The sequence below is a fragment of the Apostichopus japonicus genome, chromosome 9, assembly GCF_037975245.1.
Source record: "Apostichopus japonicus isolate 1M-3 chromosome 9, ASM3797524v1, whole genome shotgun sequence".
NCBI classification, from domain to species: domain Eukaryota; kingdom Metazoa; phylum Echinodermata; class Holothuroidea; order Aspidochirotida; family Stichopodidae; genus Apostichopus; species Apostichopus japonicus.
Window position 1 is genome coordinate 27,536,507 of NC_092569.1, and position 15,316 is coordinate 27,551,822.

Below are 15,316 nucleotides of genomic sequence, written 5' to 3' on the forward strand. Positions count from 1 at the left end.
TTATTCCAGTTATTGGATGACTTTCATGGTTACCAACGAAAAACCCATTGTGACATAAACCAGTAGAATTTGAGAAAGGAGCTTCCACAAATATTTTCTTGTGGAGTTTGTAATACTGTCAGAGCTCAGTCGTTGCATAGTAACTGTTCAAATAATATGTTTAAAAAAATCGTGCAAAAGTGCTCCTTTTCATAAATTTTAGCGCAATTTTCTGAATGACATAGCAATTTCCCCCAGTGGCGTACTAAGCGGATGGGGATGGGGGTCCATCCGGATACCAGTCAGGGAGGTGCCATGCTACAGCCCCCATGCCCCCAAATTCCATATTGTTTTTGTAAATCATTGTGTAATCAGTTCAAGGCTTTGCCAAAGATAGCATCATTTTGCATTTAAGTCACCTTACATTAAACAAAGTGTTCTCAAAGTAGAGGGCGAAGTCTTAGACACCTCCCCCAGGACGGCATTCCCGGCACGGGGTGACAATAGGAAGAATCCGCCACGGGTGCCAGCTATTCTAGATACGCCACTGGATTTACCATATTTTTATAGATATAGTTTCTTTTCTTGTTCCTGTATACTCTTGTTGGCTATAACTTGGAGTATTCCTATTCATTGGAGTCAAAAGGTTACCGACCTACAACAGGCTCATTTTTTCCGTTGACACAATGGATGTAAACGTAATCATGCAAGGTATATAACGGCCATGGCACCATTTCTTTTCTATTTACCCGTTGTAATACATCTGGTATCAATGGAGGCGTTAACGTTGGTCAAGACGATAATGAAATGAGGACCAGAAAGGGGGAGGGGGTGACTGACCAGTCGGCCAATCGGAGATGGGCACAGAGCAATGGGGTGTGTGGTGGGGGGGGGGGGGGTGGGGAGGTTATTAACCGCCAAATCAAATCCGATATTCAGCAAGTGTAGTACAATATTTGTTCCATAGTTCTATCTATGCGTGTTGTTATCACTAACAGAGTAAACGAAAGAAATAAAACGTCTACAAGCTTTTAATGCATAAAAGAATATATATTTTTTAGCTTCACTCACATCCAAGCAGGTTTGGTTATTATTTAAGGATGAATTTAGTCTTAATACGTCATATTGACTGTCCAAGAAATAGGAATGAGTTGAGTGTCGGTAATGTTTCTGTTTATAGTCTGGTTTGCGAGATATTAATCTTTAAAGTATGCTCAAGTCCTGGAATGCTCCTTTAAGGATAATTCGATGATGACGTCAGTTCCTCAGTGTAGGCCTAAATGTTAATCCATTGTTTAACAAGAGCACAACGGGCATTATGGTTCCTCGCTTAAGTGGAATATTAAAGTGTTGTAGTACATGTACCAGCTATTAACCAACAACTGTATTCCATGTTTGGTTACAATCCGATTTAAGGTTGTGGAGTTATTGGAATTTTAATATTTTGGCCTCTCTCCAAACAAGAGCTCAAAGGGCACAATGGTTCCTTGCTTAATGGAAATATTAAAGCGTTGTATGTCCTCACCCAATATCATAATATTTATGCCCACATGTACCAGATATTATAACCAACAACTGTATTCCATGTTTGGATACAATCTGATTTAAGGTTGTGGAGTTATTGGAATTTTAATATTTTGGCCTCTATGCAAACAAGAGCTCTACGGACACTATGGTTCCTGGAGTTATTGGAATATTTAAGCGTTGTATGTCATCACCCAATGTCATAGTATTTATGCCCAGATGTACCATATATTAACCAAACACTGTATTCCATATTTGGATACAATCTAAGTTTTTTTTTTCTGATTTAAGTTTTTGGCGTTATTGGAATTTGAAAATTTTGTCCCCTCCCAAATACTTTGGCCCAATAAAATTTGCGTCTAAATGGCCCCAAAAATATTTGGCCCAAATAATGTGGCTAAAAGATATAATTGCCCCCTCCCCCCAATATTGAATCCCAAAAACTGTGGACCCCAAAATATTGGGCCCCACAAATTCTTGCCGGAATGCATTGAGGTGTAAATAAAACATTTGGGCCAACTCAGCCCAAATATGGGCTCAGGAGTTTTTGGGGCCCAGATGGCCTGCATGTACCAGCTATTAACCAACAAAGGTCTCAAGTTATTACAATGTAACTTTTTTACGTTTGACCCCATAACCTTATTAATATTCATAAGGTCAGTGCTAAAAACGATAGGGCACACCTCACTATAATACATCCACATAAATCCAACACTCCGTTGTTGAGTTATCGTGAATCAAAGCAAGTGTCTCAGACGTACACACACACACGCTAACCCGACTGCATAGGTTCCTTTGTTTCCAGCATGAAACCAAAAATGGCAATAACTCAACCAAAATATTGTTCATGTAAATTTATTATAAACAGCAGAGCACCATTGGTCGACATTCAACACTATTTGTCACTGATAAACTGTTAATGTTAATGTAAACAAATATTTCAGGCTATAGGTCTTGTTTTCCTATTGAGTTTTGTGTTGCATCTGAGAAACTGAACCAATGATAGTGTGTTAAACTAAGTAGTCCAGCCGCTTTAATTGATAGGCCTCGGATGTACTGAGGGTTGTTTCTCAAATATTAAAATTTGTAACGAAGTACATCCTGGGGTGATAACAGAGTTGTTTAGCGGTCTATATACCAAAATTAATGTGGTGCTCTCAGCCAACCTTCAAGTTCTTTTCTGGTGTTCACGCTCATTGAATATTATAGTCTCTTCATAATGATCTCGTTAATGACTGTAAAAATGATAGTTGGAAATTTAGAATGCGATCTGGTATACCAGTGGGCCTTATACATTTACGTTAAAGTTGTATTCAGAACTTGGGATTAATCTTGACACTTTGTCCTGGGAGAGGATGCGGTGGGGGGGGGGGGGGGTTGTAGGGTATGGGCATTGACGTAACTAGGTCAGTGCAGCTGGTGTGGACTCATTTTGTCAGGGCCATATGGTTCCTATGACCGATAACAGCCTGAAGATAAGTGTTTGAAATCAGAATATTTATTATTTTCCTTAAACAATGTTCAGTGTTTTAAGTTCTCTCACGATAACCATCAAATTGGGAATTCAAACCAAAACCTGTCCTCAAGAGAGAAAGCTTGAAAGTGTCATATCTAGATGTCAAGAGGTGACAAGTTTAGAAAGTTCTCAGCCAAAACCCAAACCATGAGTGGGCTTACTAGGTGGATGCAGACTCTCCTCTGTTGGCCCATTTCTATTGCTGCACCAAGGGTAGACTGCTCCCTGCAGCTCCACTGGTAGGACTGGGCCAGGGAGTAGGGGGAAGAGAAGCGGGGGTTGATTGCATGTCACCTGTTTATATCTGGTTATGCTTCTGGTCGAGTTGGCATAGTACAGAGTTGTAACGAGACACCTCATCCTAAGTACAAGTAATTATCAGTGATTTTCCTGGCACCAGTTTAATCATAGACTCAAGTCACTGTGTTAGTTCTATGGGAAATTGTTTTACAATCTTCTTGGATTCGCTAACTACCTGGCTGTTTTGTGACTTGAGTGTGGCTGTTTACAACACTGGCGTATAATGACCGCAGTTTTACTCAAGGGTGTAGGTCATGGGTCAGTCTGCCCCTGATGATGACTCCCGGAAATGGATGGAACGAGTGACCAAAGAACATAGAGAGAATTAGTGTTGATAATTATCACGCTATGTTTATTTGATGAATCTTGCACTAAGTAACAAATAGATAAATACATATATCTACATATAAATACATATATAAATATATATATATATATATATATATAAATGAAAATCGTAATGAGTTGGAAAATCAAGAACAGTGAAAAAACTTTCAGCCTCCACCGGGATTCGAACCACGGGCCTTCCGCTCTGTACGCGGACACCCTAACCACTAGGCTATGGACGCTGATTGTATGTCCAGAGGTTCGAAACCGGTAAGGAAGGTCGTAATTCCACTGTAGGCGTTTGTCACCTGTATCGAACAATACTAGTTCTGTTTTTGGTGACATATTTTGCCTTACTCTAGAGATCAAACATGATGCTAACCAACTCGAAATCATTTGTGATTCCTAAAGCCGGATCTCGAAAGAGATACTTTGAACAGACTTTATGTTAATGCAATGGAGGTAAACGACAAAGGCAAATGAATATATATAAATGAAAATCGTAATGAGTTGGAAAATCAAGAACAGTGAAAAAACTTTCAGCCTCCACCGGGATTCGAACCACGGGCCTTCCGCTCTGTACACGGACACCCTAACCACTAGGCTATGGACGCTGATTGTATGTCCAGAGGTTCGAAACCGGTAAGGAAGGTCGTAATTCCACTGTAGGCGTTTGTCACCTGTATCGAACAATACTAGTTCTGTTTTTGGTGACATATTTTGCCTTACTCTAGAGATCAAACATGATGCTAACCAACTCGAAATTATTTGTGATTCCTAAAGCCGGATCTCGAAAGAGATACTTTGAACAGACTTTATGTTAATGCAATGGTGGTAAACGACAAAGGCAAATGAATATATATAAATGAAAATATATATATATATATATATATTTATATACATATATATATATATATATACATATATATATATATATATATATATATATATATATATATATATATATATATCCAGTAAGGATTATAATATCTTAAATGAAAAAAATGCTGCACAGTGAAACATTAACCAACTGCTTTAAAGCCTGGGCTGGTCCAAACTGATGGACAATATAGTGAAAATATATATGCTGCAGATGTGACCATTAAACCAACAGTCTCATTCTAAACAAACAAATATATTATCACTAGTCTTATATCCTTTACATAACCCAACCGATGTAATCAGTTTACCAACTTCACATAAATCACCATTATCATATACATGTAATCATACACTGTTTACCTCCCTTCGTAATCATCCTTACCAAACTGATGTATTCATAAACTGTTTACCTCCATTCTGTAATCATCCTTACCCAACTAAACTGTTTACCAATCCTATGTAATCATCTTTATCAAACTGATGTAATCATAAAATGTTTACCAATCTTACGTTATCATCTTTACCAAACTGATGTAATCATAAACTGTTTACCAATCTTTTGTAATCATCCTTACCAAACTGATGTAATCATAAACTGTTTACCAATCTTTTGTAATCATCCTTACCAAACTGATGTAATCATAAACTGTTTACCAATCTTATGTAATCATCCTTACTAAACTGATATAATCATAAACTGTTTACCAATCTTATTTAATCATTGTTACCAAACTGATGTAATCATAACCTGTTAACATCCCTTCCGTTAGCATCGTTACCAAACTGATGTAATCATAAACTGTTTACCAATCTTTTGTAATCATCCTTACCAAACTGATGTAATCATAAACTGTTTACCAATCTTATGTAATCATCCTTACTAAACTGATATAATCATAAACTGTTTACCAATCTTATGTAATCATCCTTACTAAACTGATATAATCATAAACTGTTTACCAATCTTATGTAATCATCCTTACTAAACTGATATAATCATAAACTGTTTACCAATCTTATGTAATCATCGTTACCAAACTGATGTTATCATAAACTGTTTACCAATCTTATGTAATCATCCTTACAAAATGATATAATCATTAACTGTTTACCAATCTTATGTAATCATCCTTACCAATCAGATGTAATCATACACAGTTTACCAATCTTATGAAGTACCTAAAGAAGCCCTAATAATCATTGCCTGCTTACCGTGTTTACACAAATTAACTTTGAACTAATCTCAACATCACCTAAACGGATGGTTACCATAAATTCATTTTCATTGAGCTAATCTCAACATGACATAAACCGATGGTTACAATGAATGCATTATCATTCCTACCCATCCAGTTTGACTATTTCACAATTAACAGGTTACTTCTCAATGGGGTTCTCCAGCCATCCCCATGAGCCAACAGAGGGTGCTGTCACAAGATCTTACCTAGTTTCCTGAACTTGACAAGCTGCAGTCTCAGACTGTATATCACATCGGTACTGTGAGCTGATCACTAATAGTATATATATACAACTTCCTTTTAGTTATTAAAGTAGACAGGTTTTTGAAACATTTATTCAAAGTTAGAAGTCAAACTAATTGTTTAAACACCTTAACTTGTTGCATTTTAAAATCCTTTTTTTAAACCTTGAACTAGTCAATTACCAAGCATGTGTGTATCCAAGCTTATCTGGCGAGTGCGAATGTGATACCTTGATTCAGGAATAATATCACAGTCCCCTTTGTCAAAATGCAAGAGAGCCCCTTCCTCTGCTGGAAAGTCTCTACCAATCAATTCTCAATAAACATCGAACATTAATATGTACATAGTCATTCAAATGGAATACAGAGAGTCAAGATAATAAATAAATTCTGTGTAAAACACTGTTATGCAATAAACTGTTTGGGTAGACTATGCATAAAGGCTAGGAAACTATTACAGTGCATTTGATTCAGCAATACAACCTTTTAAGATGTATTTTTTTGTGAGAAATGCATGTTGAGAATTCCAATAGGCTATTCCATCCATCCCATAATTTGATATGGGGGTAACTACTCTTATTGAGAACAAGTATCTGAACATATACCTGTGCAAACAATATTAGTATAAATATTATTTCAGGACTGATGACAATACATAAGAATGTGTGTGTCTGCACTTGTTTTGTATTCTGACTAAGGGCTTGAACAAAGGAATTGCGAGTCCTCAGACGGTAAGAATCACCAGGTCCTCAGAAAAGTTCTATTGTTAAGGGATATTGTTAAGGTTAGGGTACGTGGACTTGAACAGTAGGAAAAACCATGAGCTCCTCAGTCTGATTGTAAAACACACCTGGGTGTGTCTGTGTCTGTTTAGAGAAGTTTTTAGGAGGTTGTGTACATGGAGGGGGGGGGGAGGGGATGAAATTTGGGTTATCTGTGACATTTCTGTTTGCTGATATGGATGATATATTTGCTGAACTCCAGTGTGTTTGTTAGTTTTGATCCTCTTATCAAGTACTTAGTGGACAGAACCGTATCTAGACAGGTCTTATCTTCATTTCTGTGTATTTGATGTTATTTCGACCTCCAGGTAGATCATACCAGTTTATACTTGATATATCATCATCTGCTGCCATATAGTTACCATTGAGGTTAGATGTTGCACAGTTCTTGTACCACCAGGCACCATGGAGAATATCAGCACAGTTAATACTGCCTGTATTATCATTGTCCCTGTCAAAGGTACTGAAGGCAAAGTTAAGATGAATACTCAAAGCAAGACCACCAGGCTGACCTCCATCTGTGTCTGTGTATTAAACAAATAAAGATATTCCCTTAAACTACAATCAATCACAATTAAGGGACCTATCACAATATAGACACATTAAACAATTAGTAAATATGATTGGATATATGTTGCATCTATAGAGTGATATCCCTACATATCACTACACAACAGAACATTTGTGCTTAATCTCTGTGACAGTCTACATCACATATCACTGTTGTATTTGAGTTATGTTATATCTCAGCATATCAGTATTAGGAAGTTGTGCTTGTCTTTGTGAGGCCTTAGGATGTCACTGTAAGAACATTATGCTTGGTCTACTGTCTTTTCATATCACTGTCAGTCATTATGCTTGGATTATGTGATGTCTTAGCATATCTCTGTCTGTCATTATGCTTGGTTCATGTGATGTCTTGGCATATCACTGTCATTCATTATGCTTGGTTCATGTGATGTCTTAGCATATAATTGTTAGTCCTTGTATGTGATCTATGTGATATCCCACAGCTTGTTACAACAATAATCTTTAATAGTTTTGTTTTAACTGTAATTTTATATTTAACCATATTAATTAACCCAGGAACCGGAGTGTAAGTTAATCCAATAACTTTTTATCCTGCTTCTTAGGACTAGTATAGACCAGCCAAGATCTATTACCTTACTAATCACATTTTAATTATTATAATGATAGCAAATGATTTCTCACTGAATTATCTGGATTTTTATGCCTTGTTAATGTAGCAATGTAACAGGAAGGAATATTCTCAGGCAAATATAGTGGTGACTAGTCGACACCCACCCACTCTGGAGTGAAGATGGCAGAAGAAAGGAGTTGGGTTAATTCAATATATGTTCAAGGTTTGCTCCTACAAACTATGGCAGCAATTAATAGGATCTTTTCATGGATGATTGAAGCATTAGCTGAAAGTGTTGTGTATCTGGGGTCAATAACACATCCTCACAGCAATTTGTCTCATGAGGGTATTTTTTTCTTTAAATTTGGTGCAATTGCAGACCTGCTAACTGCTGAGTGAATGATGTCATCTGGGCAATTGAGCTGAGAATGTCTTTATTTATCTTTCATAATATTTCAATCATTCATCAAAACAGGAGGAAATTAAAAAAAAGTATTGCATGTAATGAAATTCTAACTACAGAAAAAAATTGAAAGCTAAGTAAACATTGCAAATATGTCAGGTGTCAAGGGTAAACCAACAAAAAGATTATATAATAGCCTAAGGAAGCTTTCAAAGACCATCCACCCAGATGAAATCACAGACCACATACTGTGATCAACTTCAGATAGTAAGGAATGGCTAAGCTGTCCAAATAAGTTACATACAACCATATCTTGAGGTAGGTGCAATATGGCTTGGTTCCAGTGGGCCACACTTAGATAAATATGCATTCGGTCATCCCCTTTAATCCCGGCGATACTGACCGTCTATTCATGAAGGGATTATATAGAGTTTGAATTCCCCTGAAAAGCGTCGGTAATCCTGAAGGTTTATGAACTAACAGACTGGAGAAGAAATGAAGCCCTGATAAAAGGCAAGCTTTGAACACTCACTCAAAATATGTTGAAGGTTTTAATGGAAAGATGCAGTAAGCCCAACCAAAATAACGAAAAGAACGACCAACCCAGCTCCCACCCTTTTTTATTTCAAACAGCTAATGATGCCACCATTAAAACGAGTTTCCACCAGAAGTGTCATATTTTTAAACATGGTCACAAAGGGAATAAGTACAATAGAATAATGAATTAAAAGGCTTGTATAGACTTGTAGTACTTCACGGCATGGTTCATGGTCGGAAATGGATTTCGTTTTACCTATAATAAGGCTTAAATTATTACCATGCGGAATAAAGAAACAAGACATAGACGCTTACTACAGAACTGGACAATTCACCATGTAGCAACACAAATTGTATTGAAAACCAAATAAAAATGTAATCCACATATTCCATAGCAGTGATAGCAGGATATTTTCATCCATGTGATAACGTATATAACCATTTGCAACCATCCCCATCCATAAAGTAACATACCCTGCCTCTCCACTCTCCCATTGCTACAATAACTGAAAAAAAGTTGCTTTAGAAAATGTATATCGCCTTAAAACTGTTAATGTATTTGTGACCTCTGTAAAATTCTTACCACAGCTATATATTAAAGTTGCATGCGAATGAACTTGCCTGGTAATCTAGGTCCAGGGGTGACTACTTGGGTTGCTTAAAACAATGAAGGTCATGCATCTGGCTGCCCTAAAGAATGAACATAACACGATAAAATACACTTACCGAGTATATTATGAAACAAACAGAACATGACATTAAATAGTACAGTTAAGTAGTATACAACAAACACAGAGAGAAACCTATAATTTGGACAAACCTGCAGTTCCCAGTCCAGACAGTCTGTAATTGTCACTTTCATCGTTGATCCGGAACAAGTCAAACTTTGCGTAGTATGGAGCTCCATCTCTGTTCACCATATCGATCCGCAGTTGATAGTCACCTTGATTGGTGAGGTAATACAACTTATCATTTCCCAACCAAAACTCATGGTCCAGCTCACCAAAGCCTACTTTATAGCTCTGCCAGTTACGATAGAAGTCAACGGAACCATCAACACGACGTTGGAACACCTGTATAATGTAAAAACAAAAAGAATAATTTTAATAATAAATAAGAATAAATTTATATCAATAACATTTTCACTGAGAAGTGGACTGTATTACTTCTATTACATAAGCAAAGGATGACCTCTGAATGAAGCAGTAATTGACAATGTTCCAAACTGAATCCCTACTCTCACCTGTAATTTACCCTTCTGTCAGTGGTATGGGATTCCCATATAGTATCTACATACTGGTTAATATCCGAAACAGTAGTCGACAACCTTTGAGGCCAGGATCATCCAGGAGGACTCAGCCAGCACCCACCGGACCCCAATCCCCTTCAGAATGGATGCTCAGAATTCTATTTGTAGTTTCCCCCCCCCCCCCCCCCACAGAATAGCAGCTCAGAAAGCTACAGTAGTATGGACTATGGACTTGATGTTTAGTAAAATAAACAAAATCTGTAGATAAATCATCTTACCTCTACAAAAAACCAGCAACCCACCAAAACTGATTTTTGTGACACACAAGTCTTAATTTCATGATTTTCATCATCTACTTTTCGAGTCAATACTCGGTAGGTTTGGTAACAGTGAGACCCCACCTTAAAACCAGGACGCAAAAATGCATTGACGTTTTCCATGAGGTAGTTAGCAGTATGTTTAGGGAATCTAATACATGAAGCCTTTCTTAGGATATCATGTTAACAAGGCCTCAGATTCCACACATTGTGGTATCTTTCACTGACATAAAAGGACCACTATATTAGACTAACCTAGAATGTGTGTGACGTTGTACCTGAACTGACTTAAATTGAAAAGTGAATTTCACCTTCTACCATAGTTGATTGTACACACACCAGGACAGAAAACTGTTTAACTGATGTCTGTGTGTGTAATGTAGATAATTAGACCACTATTGGATATTGTTGCTTAAATATATTAACTCCATCGCATTACATATAATGGAATCTTATTGTCAAACTTCCATACGATTCATTTGGACGAGAAACATTCTGAAAGATTTTGGGCTCAGCTCTGGTTTGTATTGAAATGCCCAATTCCTCATTTCCCCCAAGGTTGATGATTACTTCAATAAATCTAAAATGACCTCATTATCTGAGAGAAAGAGCTTACTATTGTGACAGGCAGATTAATTTTGTAATAAAACTCTAAATCTATATCATGTGAACAACTCTGACATTCTCCAATTTATAGATACTGTAATTAAACACTGTAATAACCACAAGTGGACTGGAACGGTAGGTACAAAATTAATAAAGAAAATTCAGTTTCAAAGGAAGATGCAAAGACCAATGGGAAGAATATCAATGTACTGCTACCATCTGCACATGGTTTCATTAGAGTAACCATAATTTTATAGAGTTGCAACTTGTTTCTAATTCCAGAGGATGCTAAAAGGTTTATTTGTTTCTGACAAATTCACTGCCATTGCAAATGTATAGGTAGGAACAGAACCCATCATGCTTGCGTCACAAACTAGTTCCGTACCAATCTACCAAAGGGATTCTGCTCACCAGTGTGAATGCGTAATATTACAGGATGTTAATTTTGTCAATGAGAATGTGTGTATTACTATTGTACAGGGCACACCTCTGGTGCTTAGAATCTGACAATATGCACAGAATAACTACATTTTGAGGCAAACTTAGCCGTATTTATGAAACATAGGATATCATACTTATTAAAGGTATCCTCCTCTGTCAGTCATATTTTACATATACAATATATCGTCTATACTATAGGATGTCATACTAGACTTACCGTCCATCCTCCTCCGCCAGTCATATAATACATATACAATATATCGTCTATACTCTAGGATGTCATACTAGACTTACCGTCCATCCTCCTCCGTCAGTCATATTATATATAATATATCGTCTATACTATAGGATGTCATACTAGACTTACCGTCCATCCTCCTCCGTCAGTCATATTATACACATGCAATACATCATCTATACTATAGGATGTCATACTAGACTTACCGTCCATCCTCCTCCTCCAGTCATATAATACATATACAATATATCGTATATACTCTAGGATGTCATACTAGACTTACCGTCCATCCTCCGCCGTCAGTCATATTATACATATATATATCGTCTATACTATAGGGTGTCATACTAGACTTACCGTCCATCCTCCTCCGTCAGTCATATTACAGAAGACTTCAAAGGGTGGTCCATTCCAGTTTGTTGGTTTGATGGTGTATGTGCTAGTTTCATTACAACCAGCATTGAACCAATCCAGGCAGTTGGTCATCTGACAATTATGACCAAAATCAAACATAGAAAGTACAGAGATTACTTAATGATCACATACAAAGGTACCTGTCATGTAGCAAATTTCATCTATTTGTTGTTATTAATAGTATAATCAGCCCTGCCACTAATAGAAACTCCCTGCGGTGATGGAACCCATTGAGCCCAATCAAAACAATGTTAATAAATAACTTTCACAACAGCAATTAGTGTTCATATTTGTGCAGCAGTCTTCCAGGCTGATTTCGTCTCTAATACAATAAATGTGGTTCCTGCTATCCATCTTCATACTTGTATTATGTACACTAATTTGACTATTTAAGTTACAGAGCAATTTGCTTTGTGATACGTACCAGCTAAATAATTACCTGCAATCAGGAAGACGATGATGACAACAGAGAATAATTTATTCGATATCACATCGCAAAATGTTATTCAAAATGGGCAATTCGCTACACAAGTGTAGCCATGTATAGCAGTGTTTGCACACAGGAATAATAAATTCATGAGAGAAAGTTCAGAGCATTTAATACTGAGCTATGTACAAAAAATGTGAACAATAATTTATACAATGACAATATGTTGACAAAGGACAAGACCCAGACAACGACACTTGTCATTTTATTGTCCGCTTAAAATTAAATGTGCATTTAACCAGATCCACGGAGTATGAGATTGTTCCATGGTTTACAAGTTTGACAATTATTTATACTTTTATTAGAGTTTTAAAATAGCTAACAAAAACCTACATGCTGATTGAGGAAGGACAATTATGTCACATGGGACGGTCGAAATACCTCATCCTATAATGTACACTCCATGAACAGACATTTTATTTGGGTTAATTCAGGCAATAAGAACACGTTGATGACTGGATACTTTGTGTCGAATTCATTGCAAATCTCTGACGATTCTAAGCTATTACAAACCGAATGTTCTAATTGGTCCTACTGATAGTGTTAATGTTGCCAAGCTTCATGGAATGTACTTTAAATGCCAATCACAATATCAAACCTTCTCTCCTAAAAAGAGTAAAAATTAACATCATAACCAAATAGTCTCATGGGTCCCATTACTTTTTGGATGACAAAGAGGAAAAAATATCCCAATTTCAGGTTATTACTGCAGTACTATTCGAAGCATATTTCTTTGCTATTTCTATGATATCTCTAGTCAACACTGGAAGTGATAATTTACAGCCAACATACAGTATTGTACAGCAAAGCAAAATCATAATTGCTCAGATCATCATCAAAATTCTAATCTAATATCTTTCTCTCCAAACATAATATTCTCTTACATCGAATTGTATGTAATTTAGTATCTAATTCTCACCTCAATAGAAGATTCATCACGAGGACAATCACCACCAGTAGTGGTTTGCTTTGGGGTGGTCTCCACTGATTCGCTGGCTATCATAAGGTAAAAACAACAAAAGATAATAAAATTAAATGAAATAAGGAATTGATTAACTGGAAGATATTGAAAGAGGAAGGATAATTAGGCCTGTCGGTCACACCATGAAAATATACCATTGAAGAAATTGTGTTAAATATTTCAGAATATGTTAAACCTGGTACCCTCGATGGGTTTAGAGCCATTATACTCAAGGTACTCTCTCAAACAGAGCAACATCTTCTCATTTTCCTGAGTCTTACATCAAGTACAATAATTTTGTGATAAAATCAGTGCTTAACTATCTAGGTGTTATACAATTTGAAGTACTTCAGACAGATCTTTTTAAAGATCAAATCTGATACTAATAATAATAATGATAATGATAATGATAATAATGATAATAATAATAATAATAATAATTATAATATAAAAGCGTATAAGTAGAACACAGAACGCGAATAAGGTACCTCTCGCCACCAAAACAAGAGGGCAATCTAGTACCATACTGTACTTTAAAAATCGTCTTTTGCGTTAAGTTAGCAGGGAACAGTGATTACTGCTAAACGATTTAACTATCATATCATGGGCCTAATAATAACCGTATAGTACCCATACATCTATTGATGGGCCCTACTATATCAGTTATGGTAACTTTACCCATTTTAACGTCATGTCTGTTTCAGTCGCAATAACTGAACATGCACACAGACTTAACATTTCTCTGGCTGGCAGTGAGCATTTTGTGTCAGTTCACGACTCAAGCTGCACAGTTTTAATAATTATTGTAACTAATCAAGGGGAAATAGTTTGTCATGTAACATATTTAAAGGAGCACAGTTTGTTAACATAAAACAGTCGTTGTCTGTGCTCATTAGTCATTCAGTGTGCAGGAGTGTGTTGTAAGACTATGGGTCATCACAACTATGGAAAATTAGGTCATGACAGTTGACGTCAGGCAGGGGGAGGTCAGTCAGGGCAATGTGGGGCCATCATTTGAGTTTTACAGCAAGAAACAAGCTTCCTCCAGTTTCCAATGCTCTGATTTTGCTCTCTCTACTGTACATCCTTAAGATGTAATGTCGGAAATTTGTTGTTTGTCAATGTTATTAACACATTTCAGATCCAAAAAGTGTATATCACAAATCAATAAAAGACAATGTGGCAATGGTCTCAAAGAGAGAGGCTCAGGTGAACTTGTAAGCATGAATCCTTCCTTCTTCCCTTGCATAGGAGACTTCCCGTCACATTGTAAATAGTGATGAAACAAATAAATATACAAATACCTAACATCTACATTTACTGTACCTTCCCTGAGAGTCGAGCCAGTTGTTTCACTGCTAGTAGTTTGCATTGGGGTGGTCTCCACAGGTTTGCTTGAGTACAGATTGGTAGCTATCAGTAGGTCAAAATAAATGTGAAAGGAAATAAAATACTGATTAAGAGCTTTAAAAGTTGTTATTGGAAAGGTTTGAAAGAGCAGGTATATATGTATATATACCAGTACAGTACAATACAGTACAAATGTGAAAGGAAATAGCAGGTATATATGTATATGGGCAATTCCACGGTTACTCACGTTACATTTTTGAAGACTTTCGCTCACAAATGGTTTGATAGCTCCACCAATCATTATTTTGAATGACTGCTCTCTATGCATTGATAGGGTAACTAATTTACCTCAACATTGGTGAAAACACAATTTGATTATCTT

The 15,316-nt window shown here is 36.5% G+C and overlaps 1 protein-coding gene across 6 annotated transcripts in view; it reads right to left on the reverse strand.

Moving 5' to 3' along the window:
• LOC139974357 (fibrinogen-like protein A) overlaps positions 1 to 15,316 on the reverse strand; it is a 148,189-nt gene that overhangs the window by 119,062 nt on the left and 13,811 nt on the right. Inside the window, exons 3-7 of one of the 6 annotated variants that reach the window (XM_071981441.1) lie at positions 14,911 to 14,997; positions 13,543 to 13,619; positions 12,080 to 12,208; positions 9,692 to 9,944; positions 5,597 to 7,314 (exon numbers count right to left, since the gene is read on the reverse strand). The exons of 4 other annotated variants lie outside the window; for them this stretch is intronic. In XM_071981441.1, the coding sequence (XP_071837542.1) occupies positions 7,046 to 7,314; positions 9,692 to 9,944; positions 12,080 to 12,208; positions 13,543 to 13,619; positions 14,911 to 14,997 (815 nt within the window). In that variant the 3' untranslated portion in view covers positions 5,597 to 7,045. Of the gene's footprint in view, positions 1 to 5,596; positions 7,315 to 9,691; positions 9,945 to 12,079; positions 12,209 to 13,542; positions 13,620 to 14,910; positions 14,998 to 15,316 lie in introns of those variants that run through there. One more of the 6 variants, XM_071981439.1, reaches the window with a different exon arrangement.